This window comes from Eucyclogobius newberryi, unplaced genomic scaffold (genome assembly GCF_026437365.1).
Source record: "Eucyclogobius newberryi isolate DKJ021-1_F unplaced genomic scaffold, fEucNew1.0.hap1 SCAF_5, whole genome shotgun sequence".
Classification (NCBI taxonomy): domain Eukaryota; kingdom Metazoa; phylum Chordata; class Actinopteri; order Gobiiformes; family Gobiidae; genus Eucyclogobius; species Eucyclogobius newberryi.
In genome coordinates, this window is record NW_027316167.1 from 30606205 (window position 1) to 30624464 (window position 18260).

The window sequence follows — 18260 nt, forward strand, 5'->3', positions numbered from 1 at the left end:
TATTTTTAACCTATCCAATGAGTGGCTCCCTAGGCTATTTACCCAAACAAAAACAAATGCTAAGCTAACAGGACTAGGTCATATTTTATAATCAATTGACAGTAGCGTCAGTACTTTTGCCTTTTCATTACGGCTACATTACTTTGAGATTTGGCACAAACAACTGAATGACTAAATAAAACAGTAATATTTAAAGTATTAGGTCTTTATGAAAAACTGCAGCAACAAATATCCAAACAATTTACCAACACTGACTTTCATTGAGAAAGACTACAACAAAACAGTATAAAAAATAAATGTATTTTAATTTAATGTCTTACCCCTGGTTTTGAGTGACAGAATGAGCGCTCACCTGATGTTAGACATAAACAAGTCCAAATTGAACAAATGGAGGTGAAGACAGTGATGCAGGGGCCACTGAGCTACACAGAGTTTGAGTCTTCTTAGGCTTTTGCCTAATGTTCCTATGAGAGCATCTGGTTCTGATGAAGACAAATCACACATGAACAGTGAGGACTTTACACCAGAACCTCTGTGAACATGCAGCGTACTTTACAGTCACTAAAGCCTCTGTGAACATGCAGCGTACTTTACAGTCACTAAAGCCTCTGTGAACATGCAGCGTACTTTACAGTCACTAAAGCCTCTGTGAACATGCAACGTACTTTACAGTCACTAAAGCCTCTGTGAACATGCAGCGTACTTTACAGTCACTAAAGCCTCTGTGAACATGCAGCGTACTTTACAGTCACTAAAGCCTCTGTGAACATGCAGCGTACTTTACAGTCACTAAAGCCTCTGTGAACATGCAGCGTACTTTACAGTCACTAAAGCCTCTGTGAACATGCAGCGTACTTTACAGTCACTAAAGCCTCTGTGAACATGCAGCGTACTTTACAGTCACTAAAGCCTCTGTGAACATGCAGCGTACTTTACAGTCACTAAAGCCTCTGTGAACATGCAGCGTACTTTACAGTCACTAAAGCCTCTGTGAACATGCAGCGTACTTTACAGTCACTAAAGCCTCTGTGAACATGCAGCGTACTTTACAGTCACTAAAGCCTCTGTGAACATGCAGCGTACTTTACAGTCACTAAAGCCTCTGTGAACATGCAGCGTACTTTACAGTCACTAAAGCCTCTGTGAACATGCAGCGTACTTTACAGTCACTAAAGCCTCTGTGAACATGCAGCGTACTTTACAGTCACTAAAGCCTCTGTGAACATGCAGCGTACTTTACAGTCACTAAAGCCTCTGTGAACATGCAGCGTACTTTACAGTCACTAAAGCCTCTGTGAACATGCAGCGTACCTTACAGTCACTAAAGCCTCTGTGAACATGCAGCGTACTTTACAGTCACTAAAGCCTCTGTGAACATGCAGCGTACTTTACAGTCACTAAAGCCTCTGTGAACATGCAGCGTACTTTACAGTCACTAAAGCCTCTGTGAACATGCAGCGTACTTTACAGTCACTGAAGCCTCTGTGAACATGCAGCGTACTTTACAGTCACTAAAGCCTCTGTGAACATGCAGCGTACTTTACAGTCACTAAAGCCTCTGTGAACATGCAACGTACTTTACAGTCACTAAAGCCTCTGTGAACATGCAGCGTACCTTACAGTCACTGAAGCCTCTGTGAACATGCAGCGTACTTTACAGTCACTGAAGCCTCTGTGAACATGCAGCGTACTTTACAGTCACTAAAGCCTCTGTGAACATGCAGCGTACTTTACAGTCACTAAAGCCTCTGTGAACATGCAGCGTACCTTACAGTCACTAAAGCCTCTGTGAACATGCAGCGTACTTTACAGTCACTAAAGCCTCTGTGAACATGCAGCGTACTTTACAGTCACTAAAGCCTCTGTGAACATGCAGCGTACTTTACAGTCACTAAAGCCTCTGTGAACATGCAACGTACTTTACAGTCACTAAACCTCTGTGAACATGCAGCGTACTTTACAGTCACTAAAGCCTCTGTGAACATGCAGCGTACCTTACAGTCACTAAAGCCTCTGTGAACATGCAGCGTACTTTACAGTCACTAAAGCCTCTGTGAACATGCAGCGTACTTTACAGTCACTAAAGCCTCTGTGAACATGCAGCGTACTTTACAGTCACTAAAGCCTCTGTGAACATGCAACGTACTTTACAGTCACTAAACCTCTGTGAACATGCAGCGTACTTTACAGTCACTAAAGCCTCTGTGAACACGCAGCGTACTTTACAGTCACTAAAGCCTCTGTGAACACGCAGCGTACTTTACAGTCACTAAAGCCTCTGTGAACATGCAGCGTACCTTACAGTCACTAAAGCCTCTGTGAACATGCAGCGTACTTTACAGTCACTAAAGCCTCTGTGAACATGCAGCGTACTTTACAGTCACTAAAGCCTCTGTGAACATGCAGCGTACTTTACAGTCACTAAAGCCTCTGTGAACATGCAGCGTACTTTACAGTCACTAAAGCCTCTGTGAACATGCAGCGTACTTTACAGTCACTAAAGCCTCTGTGAACATGCAGCGTACTTTACAGTCACTAAAGCCTCTGTGAACATGCAGCGTACTTTACAGTCACTAAAGCCTCTGTGAACATGCAGCGTACTTTACAGTCACTAAAGCCTCTGTGAACATGCAGCGTACTTTACAGTCACTAAAGCCTCTGTGAACATGCAGCGTACTTTACAGTCACTAAAGCCTCTGTGAACATGCAGCGTACTTTACAGTCACTAAAGCCTCTGTGAACATGCAGCGTACTTTACAGTCACTAAAGCCTCTGTGAACATGCAGCGTACTTTACAGTCACTAAAGCCTCTGTGAACATGCAGCGTACTTTACAGTCACTAAAGCCTCTGTGAACATGCAGCGTACTTTACAGTCACTAAAGCCTCTGTGAACATGCAGCGTACCTTACAGTCACTAAAGCCTCTGTGAACATGCAGCGTACTTTACAGTCACTAAAGCCTCTGTGAACATGCAGCGTACTTTACAGTCACTAAAGCCTCTGTGAACATGCAGCGTACCTTACTGTCAGAGTTTTGAAGGTCGTTGTCTTGTTCTCCGTCAGAATCACTCTTCTGCTCCTCCTCTTTTCCATCTTTCTCGTCCTCCTCTGAGAGCCGCGACTGCTCCGACTTCTGACGTCAAAGTAAGAACACAGCAGTGGCACAAAACAGGATTAAAACTATGAGTTAAGACTTAAATGTGAACTATGCGTGTGTAAACAGAGTCATTACAGATCTGCAAAAGCAACACCACCTCAAACATTGACTCATATTAAAGCACAGTTTGCCCCATTTGCCCCTGAATGTAGCACAGGTCCGTGAATGCTCCGCAGATCCCTGAATGCACCACATGTGCAGAGTATGATGGAGCCCAGTTGCCTGGCAACAGTGGTTGCTAGGAGAGGAGTGAGATGTGAGGGTTTTTGGACAGTACAGTATTCTGCAGTGCACCAGGGAGCGCACAGAAGCAGGGACTCACAGCACTAATGAGGACGAGTCAGTGATAATACAGATGTGCAGACGAGGTAACTTAGTTAGAAGGAGTTCACATTGGTCTTTATTAGACAGCAACACATCAGCTGTTAACCCCGCTCAGCATCAGCCAATCCCAGTGACTCTACATTCAGAGTTAGCTTTTAGGTGATCAAATATTATATGCTATCAATAAACACTACAGCTGTAACCAACTCATTATTTTAGCAGTTGAGTCAAACAATTAGTCTTATTAAATACATTATCAACCAAATAATGGTTAAACTTTGGAGGATTCTAAAAAGAAAATATGTATAAATTAAGTATATTATTGATGAAAATCAGGTGACGTTGACATTTGACATTTTTATTTAATAATTCCACTGTCTTCTTGACTTCTGTCAATTAATCGTTGCAGCCCTATTAAACAGTGTAGGTTGCGTTCACGTGGCACCACAACATTCTTTAAGCCTTGAACTTTGAAGCTTAGCTGGAGCAGGTCTGGTTTCTATGGTAGAATCTGCTGTTTATTCTTCAGTGTGATGTAACGTAAGCGTACCTTAGCAGAGCCGGTCTTTTTCCGCTTGGACCCGCTCTTATCAACCGGGATCTTCTCTGCGTCTTCTTCCTCCTCCACAGAGTCGCCTTCCTCCCCCTCCTCTCCCTCACTGCTGCCCTCTGCGGTGTTTCCTGCGTCCTCTGCCTCGGATGAACTCTGCATCACCTGTGTGAGCAGAACTGTGTATTTCATATATCTGTGTATTTCATATATCTGTGTATTTCATATATCTGTGTATGTCATATATCTGTGTATTTCATATATCTGTGTATTTCATATATCTGTGTATGTCATATATCTGTGTATTTCATATATCTGTGTATTTCATATATCTGTGTATTTCATATATCTGTGTATGTCATATATCTGTGTATTTCATATATCTGTGTATTTCATATATCTGTGTATGTCATATATCTGTGTATTTCATATATCTGTGTATTTCATATATCTGTGTATATCTGTGTATATCTGTGTATTTCATATATCTGTGTATTTCATATATCTGTGTATTTCATATATCTGTGTATGTCATATATCTGTGTATTTCATATATCTGTGTATTTCATATATCTGTGTATTTCATATATCTGTGTATATCTGTGTATTTCATATATCTGTGTATTTCATATATCTGTGTATTTCATATATCTGTGTATTTCATATATCTGTGTATATCTGTGTATTTCATATATCTGTGTATTTCATATATCTGTGTATGTCATATATCTGTGTATTTCATATATCTGTGTATTTCATATATCTGTGTATGTCATATATCTGTGTATTTCATATATCTGTGTATTTCATATATCTGTGTATATCTGTGTATTTCATATATCTGTGTATTTCATATATCTGTGTATTTCATATATCTGTGTATTTCATATATCTGTGTATTTCATATATCTGTGTATGTCATATATCTGTGTATTTCATATATCTGTGTATTTCATATATCTGTGTATTTCATATATCTGTGTATATCTGTGTATTTCATATATCTGTGTATTTCATATATCTGTGTATTTCATATATCTGTGTATTTCATATATCTGTGTATTTCATATATCTGTGTATTTCATATATCTGTGTATTTCATATATCTGTGTATGTCATATATCTGTGTATTTCATATATCTGTGTATTTCATATATCTGTGTATTTCATATATCTGTGTATTTCATATATCTGTGTATTTCATATATCTGTGTATGTCATATATCTGTGTATGTCATATATCTGTGTATGTCATATATCTGTGTATTTCATATATCTGTGTATTTCATATATCTGTGTATATCTGTATATTTCATATATCTGTGTATTTCATATATCTGTGTATGTCATATATCTGTGTATTTCATATATCTGTGTATTTCATATATCTGTGTATGTCATATATCTGTGTATGTCATATATCTGTGTATTTCATATATCTGTGTATTTCATATATCTGTGTATTTCATATATCTGTGTATATCTGTGTATTTCATATATCTTTGTATTTCATATATCTGTGTATTTCATATATCTGTGTATTTCATATATCTGTGTATGTCATATATCTGTGTATGTCATATATCTGTGTATGTCATATATCTGTGTATTTCATATATCTGTGTATGTCATACATCTGTGTATTTCATATATCTGTGTATTTCATATATCTGTGTATTTCATATATCTGTGTATTTCATATATCTGTGTATTTCATATATCTGTGTATGTCATATATCTGTGTATTTCATATATCTGTGTATGTCATATATCTGTGTATTTCATATATCTGTGTATTTCATATATCTGTGTATTTCATATATCTGTGTATGTCATATATCTGTGTATTTCATATATCTGTGTATGTCATATATCTGTGTATTTCATATATCTGTGTATTTCATATATCTGTGTATTTCATATATCTGTGTCTTTCATATATCTGTGTATGTCATATATCTGTGTATGTCATATATCTGTGTATGTCATATATCTGTGTATTTCATATATCTGTGTATATCTGTGTATTTCATATATCTTTGTATTTCATATATCTGTGTATTTCATATATCTGTGTATTTCATATATCTGTGTATGTCATATATCTGTGTATGTCATATATCTGTGTATTTCATATATCTGTGTATTTCATATATCTGTGTATTTCATATATCTGTGTATTTCATATATCTGTGTATTTCATATATCTGTGTATGTCATATATCTGTGTATTTCATATATCTGTGTATGTCATATATCTGTGTATTTCATATATCTGTGTATGTCATATATCTGTGTATTTCATATATCTGTGTATTTCATACATCTGTGTATTTCATATATCTGTGTATTTCATATATCTGTGTATTTCATATATCTGTGTATTTCATATATCTGTGTATTTCATATATCTGTGTATTTCATATATCTGTGTATGTCATATATCTGTGTCTTTCATATATCTGTGTATGTCATATATCTGTGTATTTCACATATCTGTGTATTTCATATATCTGTGTATTTCATATATCTGTGTATGTCATATATCTGTGTATTTCATATATCTGTGTATGTGATATATCTGTGTATTTCATATATCTGTGTATTTCATATATCTGTGTATTTCATATATCTGTGTCTTTCATATATCTGTGTATGTCATATATCTGTGTATGTCATATATCTGTGTATGTCATATATCTGTGTATTTCATATATCTGTGTATATCTGTGTATTTCATATATCTGTGTATTTCATATATCTGTGTATGTCATATATCTGTGTATTTCATATATCTGTGTATTTCATATATCTGTGTATTTCATATATATGTGTATGTCATATATCTGTGTATTTCATATATCTGTGTATGTCATATATCTGTGTATTTCATATATCTGTGTATTTCATATATCTGTGTATTTCATATATCTGTGTCTTTCATATATCTGTGTATGTCATATATCTGTGTATGTCATATATCTGTGTATGTCATATATCTGTGTATTTCATATATCTGTGTATTTCATATATCTTTGTATTTCATATATCTGTGTATTTCATATATCTGTGTATGTCATATATCTGTGTATGTCATATATCTGTGTATGTCATATATCTGTGTATTTCATATATCTGTGTATTTCATATATCTGTGTATTTCATATATCTGTGTATTTCATATATCTGTGTATGTCATATATCTGTGTATTTCATATATCTGTGTATGTCATATATCTGTGTATTTCATATATCTGTGTATTTCATATATCTGTGTATGTCATATATCTGTGTATTTCATATATCTGTGTATGTCATATATCTGTGTATTTCATATATCTGTGTATTTCATACATCTGTGTATTTCATATATCTGTGTATTTCATATATCTGTGTATTTCATATATCTGTGTATTTCATATATCTGTGTATTTCATATATCTGTGTATTTCATATATCTGTGTATGTCATATATCTGTGTATTTCATATATCTGTGTATGTCATATATCTGTGTATTTCATATATCTGTGTATTTCATATATCTGTGTATGTGATATATCTGTGTATTTCATATATCTGTGTATGTGATATATCTGTGTATTTCATATATCTGTGTATTTCATATATCTGTGTATTTCATATATCTGTGTCTTTCATATATCTGTGTATGTCATATATCTGTGTATGTCATATATCTGTGTATGTCATATATCTGTGTATTTCATATATCTGTGTATATCTGTGTATTTCATATATCTTTGTATTTCATATATCTGTGTATTTCATATATCTGTGTATTTCATATATCTGTGTATGTCATATATCTGTGTATGTCATATATCTGTGTATGTCATATATCTGTGTATTTCATATATCTGTGTATTTCATATATCTGTGTATTTCATATATCTGTGTATGTCATATATCTGTGTATTTCATATATCTGTGTATGTCATATATCTGTGTATTTCATATATCTGTGTATTTCATATATCTGTGTATGTCATATATCTGTGTATTTCATATATCTGTGTATGTCATATATCTGTGTATTTCATATATCTGTGTATTTCATACATCTGTGTATTTCATATATCTGTGTATTTCATATATCTGTGTATTTCATATATCTGTGTATTTCATATATCTGTGTATTTCATACATCTGTGTATTTCATATATCTGTGTATTTCATATATCTGTTCAAGTGTGAGATGCTATGGGAAAAACATCTCTATTTAAAGTTTTCTTTCTGTGGGGTGACAGATGATGGTCATAAGTGCAGAATGTTTATTGGTTTGATCAAAGCTCTGGTCAGTGTGTTTTACTGACACAGTGGTCAGAGTTTCCATCAGACTTCAGAGCTTCAGAGCCGTGTTTGGGGAGAGAATGAATAATGGCACGACTTGTGACCTGCTACGAGTTATCACTACTTCAACTATATCAAATAATCATATTTTGATTATAATCACAGACTCTACACTATTAAACACATGCCAAAATATGTTTTCTATACAAAGACATTATTAAATCAAAATATACTATTTCTGATTTTAATCAATCATTTATTTAATTCAGAAAAAAAATAATATCTATCTTAAAGCCTTCAGTCACCATAATTTAATCTTTAGTTGGTTAAAAAGATTTTAGGTGGAACTCTTACTTGTTAGTGATTTGAATGTGATTTTGTTCTGTGCTACTTAATAATCGCTGATTACTAAAATAATCGGTAATATGTAATATAATCATACTAATTAGTTGCAGCCCTGCTATATTAGATAATCATATTTGGTTTCACGTAACAGCGCATAAGCACAGCATAGTATCAGAACTATCAGAACTATCAGAACTATCAGAACTATCAGAGCTATCAGAACTATCAGAACTATCAGAGCTATCAGAACTATCAGAACTATCAGAACTATCAGAACTATCAGAACTATCAGAACTATCAGAGCTATCAGAACTATCAGAACTATCAGAACTATCAGAACTATCAGAACTATCAGAGCTATCAGCAGAGCTATCAGAACTATCAGAACTATCAGAGCTATCAGAACTATCAGAACTATCAGAGCTATCAGAACTTTCAGAACTATCAGAACTATCAGAACTATCAGAGCTATCAGAACTATCAGAGCTATCAGAACTATCAGAGCTATCAGAACTATTAGAACTATCAGAGCTATCAGAACTATCAGAACTATCAGAACTATCAGAACTATCAGAACTATCAGAACTATCAGAGCTATCAGAACTATCAGAACTATCAGAGCTATCAGAACTATCAGAACTATCAGAACTATCAGAACTATCAGAACTATCAGAGCTATCAGCAGAGCTATCAGAACTATCAGAACTATCAGAGCTATCAGCAGAGCTATCAGAACTATCAGAACTATCAGAACTATCAGAGCTATCAGAACTATCAGAACTATCAGAACTATCAGAACTATCAGAGCTATCAGAACTATCAGAACTATCAGAGCTATCAGAACTTTCAGAACTATCAGAACTATCAGAACTATCAGAGCTATCAGAACTATCAGAACTATCAGAACTATCAGCAGAGCTATCAGAACTATCAGAACTATCAGAGCTATCAGAACTATCAGAACTATCAGAACTATCAGAACTATCAGAACCATCAGAACTATCAGAGCTATCAGAACTATCAGAGCTATCAGCAGAGCTATCAGCAGAGCTATCAGAACTATCAGAACTATCAGAACTATCAGAGCTATCAGAACTATCAGAGCTATCAGCAGAGCTATCAGAACTATCAGAACTATCAGAGCTATCAGCAGAGCTATCAGAACTATCAGAACTATCAGAACTATCAGAGCTATCAGAACTATCAGAACTATCAGAACTATCAGAACTATCAGAGCTATCAGAACTATCAGAACTATCAGAGCTATCAGAACTTTCAGAACTATCAGAACTATCAGAACTATCAGAGCTATCAGAACTATCAGAGCTATCAGAACTATCAGAACTATCAGAACTATCAGCAGAGCTATCAGAACTATCAGAACTATCAGAGCTATCAGAACTATCAGAACTATCAGAACTATCAGAACTATCAGAACCATCAGAACTATCAGAGCTATCAGAACTATCAGAGCTATCAGCAGAGCTATCAGCAGAGCTATCAGAACTATCAGAACTATCAGAACTATCAGAACCATCAGAACTATCAGAACTATCAGAGCTATCAGAACTATCAGAACCATCAGAGCTATCAGAGCTATCAGAACTATCAGAACTATCAGAACCATCAGAACTATCAGAACTATCAGAGCTATCAGAACTATCAAAACCATCAGAACTATCAGAGCTATCAGAACTATCAGAGCTATCAGCAGAGCTATCAGAACTATCAGAACTATCAGAACCATCAGAACTATCAGAGCTATCAGAACTATCAGAGCTATCAGCAGAGCTATCAGAACTATCAGAACTATCAGAACTATCAGAACCATCAGAACTATCAGAACTATCAGAACTATCAGAGCTATCAGAACTATCAGGACCTTCAGAACTATCAGAACTATCAGAGCTATCAGAACTATCAGAACTATCAGAGCTATCAGAACTATCAGAGCTATCAGAACTATCAGAGCTATCAGCAGAGCTATCAGAACTATCAGAACTATCAGAACTATCAGAACCATCAGAACTATCAGAACTATCAGAACTATCAGAGCTATCAGAACTATCAGGACCTTCAGAACTATCAGAACTATCAGAACTATCAGAGCTATCAGAACTATTAGAGCTATCAGAACTATCAGAGCTATCAAAACTATCAGAGCTATCAGCAGAGCTATCAGAAGTATCAGAAGTATCAGAACTATCAGAACCATCAGAACCATCAGAACTATCAAAACTATCAAAACTATCAGAACTCTCAGAACTATCAGAGCTATCAGAGCTATCAGAACTATCAGAACTATCAGAACTATCAGGACCTTCAGAACTATCAGAACTATCAGAACCATCAGAACTATCAGAGCTATCAGAACTATCAGAACTATCAGAACTATCAGAGCTATCAGAACTATTAGAGCTATCAGAACTATCAGAACTATCAGAGCTATCAGAACTATCAGAACTATCAGAGCTATCAGAGCTATCAGAACTATCAGAGCTATCAGAACTATCAGAACTATCAGAGCTATCAGAACTATCAGAAATATCAGAGCTATCAGAACTATCAGAGCTATCAGAACTATCAGAGCTATCAGCAGAGCTATCAGCAGAGCTATCAGAACTATCAGAACTATCAGAACTATCAGAACCATCAGAACTATCAGAACTATCAGAGCTATCAGAACTATCAGAACTATCAGAGCTATCAGAACTATCAGAGCTATCAGAACTATCAGAACCATCAGAGCTATCAGAGCTATCAGAGCTATCAGAACTATCAGAACCATCAGAACTATCAGAGCTATCAGAACTATCAGAGCTATCAGCAGAGCTATCAGAACTATCAGAACTATCAGAACCATCAGAACTAGCAGAACTATCAGAGCTATCAGAACTATCAGAACCATCAGAACTATCAGAGCTATCAGAGCTATCAGCCGAGCTATCAGAGCTATCAGAACTATCAGAGCTATCAGCAGAGCTATCAGAACTATCAGAACTATCAGAACTATCAGAGCTATCAGAACTATCAGAACTATCAGAACCATCAGAACTATCAGAACTATCAGAGCTATCAGAACTATCAGAACCATCAGAACTATCAGAGCTATCAGAACTATCAGAGCTATCAGCAGAGCTATCAGAACTATCAGAACCATCAGAACTATCAGAACTATCAGAACTATCAGAGCTATCAGAACTATCAGGACCTTCAGAACTATCAGAACTATCAGAGCTATCAGAACTATCAGAACTATCAGAGCTATCAGAACTATCAGAGCTATCAGAACTATCAGAGCTATCAGCAGAGCTATCAGAACTATCAGAACTATCAGAACTATCAGAACCATCAGAACTATCAGAACTATCAGAACTATCAGAGCTATCAGAACTATCAGGACCTTCAGAACTATCAGAACTATCAGAACTATTAGAGCTATCATAACTATTAGAGCTATCAGAACTATCAGAGCTATCAGAACTATCAGAGCTATCAGCAGAGCTATCAGAAGTATCAGAAGTATCAGAACTATCAGAACCATCAGAACCATCAGAACTATCAAAACTATCAAAACTATCAGAACTATCAGAACTATCAGGACCTTCAGAACTATCAGAACTATCAGAACCATCAGAACTATCAGAGCTATCAGAGCTATCAGAACTATCAGAACTATCAGAGCTATCAGAACTATTAGAGCTATCAGAACTATCAGAACTATCAGAGCTATCAGAACTATCAGAGCTATCAGAGCTATCAGAACTATCAGAACCATCAGAACCATCAGAACCATCAGAACCATCAGAACTATCAGAACTATCAGAACTATTAGAACCATCAGAACCATCAGAACCATCAGAACTATTAGAACTATTAGAACTATCAGAACTATCAGAACTATCAGAACCATCAGAACCATCAGAACCATCAGAACTATCAGAACTATCAGAACTATTAGAACCATCAGAACCATCAGAACCATCAGAACTATTAGAACTATTAGAACTATCAGAACTATCAGAACTATCAGAACCATCAGAACTATCAGAACCATCAGAACTATCAGAACCATCAGAACTATCAGAACTATCAGAGCTATCAGAACTATCAGAACTATCAGAACATCCAGTGGACGTATTTACACTACGCTCCACTCAAATTAGGTTGTAGTTCTTCTATTTCAGGAAACATAGGAAAGAGGCACGTAGAGTTCAAAATAACTCTTTCAAAATATGCTCTCTAAAAACATAAATAAAGTGCACCACATCCAGGATCTTGGTGAATGATACATGGTGGACTAAGATGAGTTTATTGACAAATTGAAGAAATATAACTGTATTACTGAAATGCTGTACAACCTAAAAACATAAATTTTACAAGGAGACATGGCGTAAAATAGCCAAAACGTTCAAGGTAAGGAACCTATTTAATGAAAGCACTATGAAAAGCACTGCCCCTCTGAGAAACTACTGTAAAGTTTAGAAACCTATTCATCTGACCAACATTTAATATGCAAGCGATATAAAACAGTGTTGTGTATAAATGTCGTGTAGATACATAGTGTTTCAGGAGCAGCGCTGACGTTTCTTGTAAATAACAGCTGAGAGCTTTGTCTATGTTCCGAGTTGCTGTAGCTCCAGGTGTAAACTCCCTGAGCACCTGGGTGAGACTCCAGGTGGTCAGACACACATTCCTCTGTCTGTGCACCTAGGGCTCATTAGACTGACCTGATATCCTATGAACTTGACTCCAGGATTGTTCTCGATCTCCCACAGGCCCTCGTTGAAGCCTTTCCTCTTGTTGGACTTGCCAAATTTGTCTTTGTAGTCTTTGTAGGGAAGCAGATCCTTTGGGCCCAGAAAGGCACTATGGGAAAAAAACAATTTAAATAAAACTGGTGTGGAGTATGACCTGGCAGAGTGGATCCTGGACTACCTCACAGACCGACCCCAGTTTGTGAGAGCCCGGGACTGTGTGTCTGATACTCGGACCAGAGTCGGCTCTACCTCCTGAGGAGACTCAGGTCTTTTGGAGTGACAGGGCCACTCCTGAAGACCTTCTACGACTCTGTGGTGGCATCGGCCCTCCTGTATGGTGTGGCCTGCTGGAGCAGCAGCATCACAGAGAGGGAGAGGAAGAGGCTGGACAGAGTCATCAAGAAGTCCAGCTCCGTCCTGGGCTGTGCTCTGGACTCGGTGCAGGAGGTGGGGGACAGGAGGGTCCTGGCTAGATTCACATCTATGCTGGACCATGAGTGTCACCCCCTGCAGGACACTCTCTCTGCTCTGGAGAGCAGCTTCAGTGAGAGACTGATCCACCCTCGCTGTGTGAAGGAGACGTTTCGCAGGTCTTTCCTTCCTGCTGCTGTCAGACTTTATAACAAAAACTGTTAGTCCTGAACACTCGCAATACTGACCTAACCATGTGCAATTCCGTCATATGTGCAATTACTGTTGTGATTCATGTGCAATCTATGTGCTGTCGTGACACATGCAATGGTATTTATGTATTTATTTATTTGTCTATGGGAGTTTTTGTTTATAGGAGATCTTCTACTGAAAGTGTTTTTCAGACTTCCCATAAGTGATGTGATCTGTTCTTTTCTTCTGTATCTAGCTCTGTATCTACCTGCGTTGCACCAATGAAATTTCCCCATGTGGAACAATAAAGGATTATCTTATCTTATCTTAACAGTGTAGTTGATAAGTGTAAAAGTGCTACAATTTATGTGGTCAACTTAAGTCAACCAACTCTGCCCAATGTCAAAATGAATTCCAAATGTACATATTGACTTTGCTGTGGGTGCTTAGGTAGAATTAAACATCAAGTTCATTTCTAAAGCACATTTATCATGACAGCCATCACTGCTCCAAAGAGCTGTCCAAGTTCTGTTAACTCTGTAGATAAAGATAAAGAAAGCTATGGACAAAGTAGACTAGCTTTGGGTGAAAATAACATTTGAATACCAAATTCATCAGCTCAATTTATGCAAAAAGCCAGTGACTTAATTTATTTTAGCACTTCTTTCAATGCATGTTGTTGCTTTAGTGTCTCATACCGGTGCAGTGGAAAACTACAGGGGAGATTCAGTGGGTGAAGAGACCCTTGATTTGTCTCTCTTAACTGAATGCCTAATAGTATCGTGTACATTTTTAAAAATACAATTAGATTTCTGTGAACATGCAAACAGCACAATCATTGCGAGTAGGCGTAAATATAAAATGCCTTATGGCCGCTTACGTCTCATGTGTCCCGAAGAAGAAGATGGGATATTTGTTGGCAGGAGGCTTCACTGCTCCTTCAGGAAGCTCATCAATCTGAAAAGGATCATAAAGGTAATGACTAAGTACTGTTAAATGGAGATCAACATCTATTATGTTACATTAAGTGCATGATTCATATTTTGAATGGAAATTAGACAATTTGCATCACTGGAATAAAAGTGTCTTTAAATAGGAATAGTATATTGTGATATTGGAGGGTTTGCCCAGATTTTTCTGTTTAAATGTTGCAGCTCAAACCATTTTCATCAGATTTAAATACATTTTCGATGGAAGTCATATTGCCGTTTTGAGTTCGAAAACAGTGTCCGGTTGACTAACTTTGAAACCTTTTCTGCCATACATGGACAACTCCTGGACGAATGAGCAGATACGTCTACTTGCAAAAAGTTATATTCATGGAGATGGATGTAATAATCTATATTTGTCAATTAAAACCTAAAAATCATGATTTTGCAATCAGATAAAGTGCAAATTATATAAAATACAATTGTAAACCTCTTCAAACCAGGCTCTGATATCGATCTGAGTGGTTTTCAGTTCCAAACACAACCTGCATTCTGGATTTTAGGATGTTGTTTCCAAACTTTTAAAGGGTCAATTCCAGTAGCTCCCAACCATTATTTTAGCCGTGGATACGTTGCAGAGATGCCGACCCAAATACCCTTCTCCTACCCGAAAAACTACAGTCGTGAGGGGAACAATGTCATTGTTTTTAGGTTAATAAATGTTTTATTGAACAGTAATGATCATGAAATACCTTATAGAAGCAATTAACATTCCATTCCTGCATTAAAATCCACACAATCTAACATGGAGCTCTTTTCTAAGACTCTCTGCAGACCCCCAGGTTGGGAATGAACGCTCTCTTCAACACAGTGACCGAAAGCCTGGTCTATAGAACAAGTGCATCCATAATGAACGTGGGATCGTGCACTGAGGTCACCTTAGGTCAACTAACTGCTACAATCTATAGATTTCAGAATAATGAAAAATAAGAACCATTGCCATATAATTTACAATTGAACTAAACATTAGCTCATTGATTGGGAACAAGTCCTCAAAATGTTGCATAACAGGAAGCTGCAACCTATACACAGGCACATTTACAAATCCCTACATAAAATCACATTTGAAACATCAATTGCAAGAACAACCGCATGCAAATAATGAATCGAACGGTAACCTAGGAAACAGCTGAATGATATGTGCGCTTTTTTAGCCCGCGCTCCCAACGCAAACCGCCTCATCTCTGCCTAAACCGCACATCTTTGTCTTTGACCGCGGTGTGAGATCTGGCTCCGCGGGAGAGGAGCGGTCCCGCGCGCAGCCTCCCCGCATCCGCGCGCCTCCAGCCCGGCTCCAGACTCACCCTCGCCGGCCAGTGCGGGTATCCTTTCATTTTGGCGAACACCAGATCCCCCGCCTTGTATTCCCTCGGTCGTGGTCGAGCCATGTCTCCTCCTGCGTGAGAGAGAAAAGAACGCGCTTTCAGGTCGGTCTGGTTGAAGGTTGGATCGCTTTTCGTTGCGCGTCTCTTGTGCGGGCCCGGGATGGATGCAGCAGCGGTCACGGTGGAATTATTGACCATCCATGTTTTTTTATATCAAGACTGCTGCAGTTTACACCGAAATAAATAATTTAAAAAAAGCGGAAAACGAAGCCTGGACGTGTGGGCTTTTCTTTTACGCACGAAATCAGGTGTAAATGTGATGGTGAATTGCTCCAGTGAGAAGCCGCAGCAGCAGCAGCTCGTGCACCTGAGGAGAGGGGCCCCTGAAACACAAACTCACTAATATATGCACAACTGTGGCGTCAAATAAATACAGACTTTTGCACACCAGCAGCCATTTTGATGAGATATACAGTATATTGTATTGAGCTGAAAGACTTTTTTGTTGCCTTATTTTCCTCTGCTGTAGAAAACGGTATTAATGTTATCTAATAATAATGACAAGTGCATTCAAGTTTTTCTGATTTATACTTTGTTTGGTGGGATTTACTTATTTATTATTATTTTTCCCAGGTTTACCAGGCTTTTTCAAGGGGATAGAAGAGGGAAACTGCTGTTAAGATATTTTAATGCTAATCCTCTTTATTCACAGGTGGGTAGAGGAGCCAGAAATTGTACTCAAGTAAAAGTAACTGATACTTGCCTCCTCTGAATTTAATTGATCAGAGGTGGGGACTGGAGTATCTGCCACATTTACTTTTAAAGAAATTGCACTTCATGGAGTAACTTCCTGACACTATACTTTTACTCCTACTTGTGCAATATTTTTTATTGAAGAAACAGTACTCTTACATAAGTAAAGGTTTTGGCTCATATTCCCACTGACACTAAAGTGACTAAATACTCTGACAGTGTCGACATAAAGCTTTTAACATTTGTGTTTCTTGCTTCTTCAGATATAATTTAGTTTTTCTCATTTCATCTTTTGAAAATACCAGATTTTGTGCATTAGTAAATTTTTTGTCTTTCAAATTACATAAGCTTCAAATTATAAATCAGATGTCCCGTCCAGACAGTTTCTCTTACTTGAGTAATTTTTTCCCCAAATGCGTTTTTATCTTCTTGGATCCCTACTTTGTACTTCTGCTCGAGCAATATTGTTTTGAGGTAACTTACCTGAATAAAATGTGAAAAATACAGGAAGTGGTACTGTTCTAAAAAGGAATCGCTCTGTGATTGAGACATTTCATCCAAAATAAATATAAGCAAACAAAACTACACTGAAACCATAAGAATCGCACAAAAAATCCTTGACAAAAAACGTAACTGTATCATCATTACCACATACTGCATACATATAAAAAGTCTGAATGGTTTCCAAAATCCTCCACAGTCTGGCTCCTCTGCTCCTCAAACAGTTAATTCGTCAGACCTCAGAAGTGACCACTAGTTTTTATGAACTTTTCCCCAGTTGAGCCTTATAAGTAAGTAAGTAACACTAAAAAGTCATTGTTCAAGAGCTCATCGATAAGCATTCAGATGATGTGTTGATTTATACCCATGGATCTAACAATCCTGAGAGTGGGCGAACAGGCGCTGCTTTTTTCACCCCTGACCTGGAGATAGCGGTCAAGAAGAGGTTAACAGATCATCTGTCTTCAACACGGAACTCAAAGCGACACGATTAGGGATGAAATGTGCTGAATCTACTTTACAGTGTCGCAACATTGTGGTAGCTTCTGACAGCCTCTCTGCACCGCAAAGCATGAAATCTGGAAAATCTGATTGCAGACAGGATATTCTATATAGCATCTTCTGTCTGATACTCTCTCTGTCCG

At 37.1% G+C, this 18260-nt stretch overlaps 1 protein-coding gene across 6 annotated transcripts; it reads right to left on the reverse strand.

Annotated features, from left to right (window-relative positions):
• Window positions 1-330: 330 nt before the first annotated feature.
• hdgfl3 (HDGF like 3) lies at window positions 331-16769 on the reverse strand. 6 transcript variants are annotated; one of them, XM_072465035.1, is made up of 6 exons: window positions 16342-16752; window positions 14929-15005; window positions 13416-13554; window positions 4032-4196; window positions 3020-3130; window positions 331-482 (listed from the first exon to the last, which is right to left on the reverse strand). In XM_072465035.1, the coding sequence occupies exons 1-6, from the start codon at window positions 16558-16560 to the stop codon at window positions 465-467; spliced, it is 729 nt and encodes a 242-aa protein (XP_072321136.1). In that variant the 5' UTR covers window positions 16561-16752; the 3' UTR covers window positions 331-464. The 6 variants fall into 6 exon arrangements, with proteins under 6 accessions (XP_072321136.1, XP_072321135.1, XP_072321134.1 ...); XM_072465034.1 differs by having other exon boundaries at window positions 3020-3133; window positions 16342-16744; XM_072465033.1 differs by having other exon boundaries at window positions 337-482; window positions 3025-3130; window positions 16342-16757.
• Between the last annotated feature and the right edge of the window lie 1491 nt (window positions 16770-18260).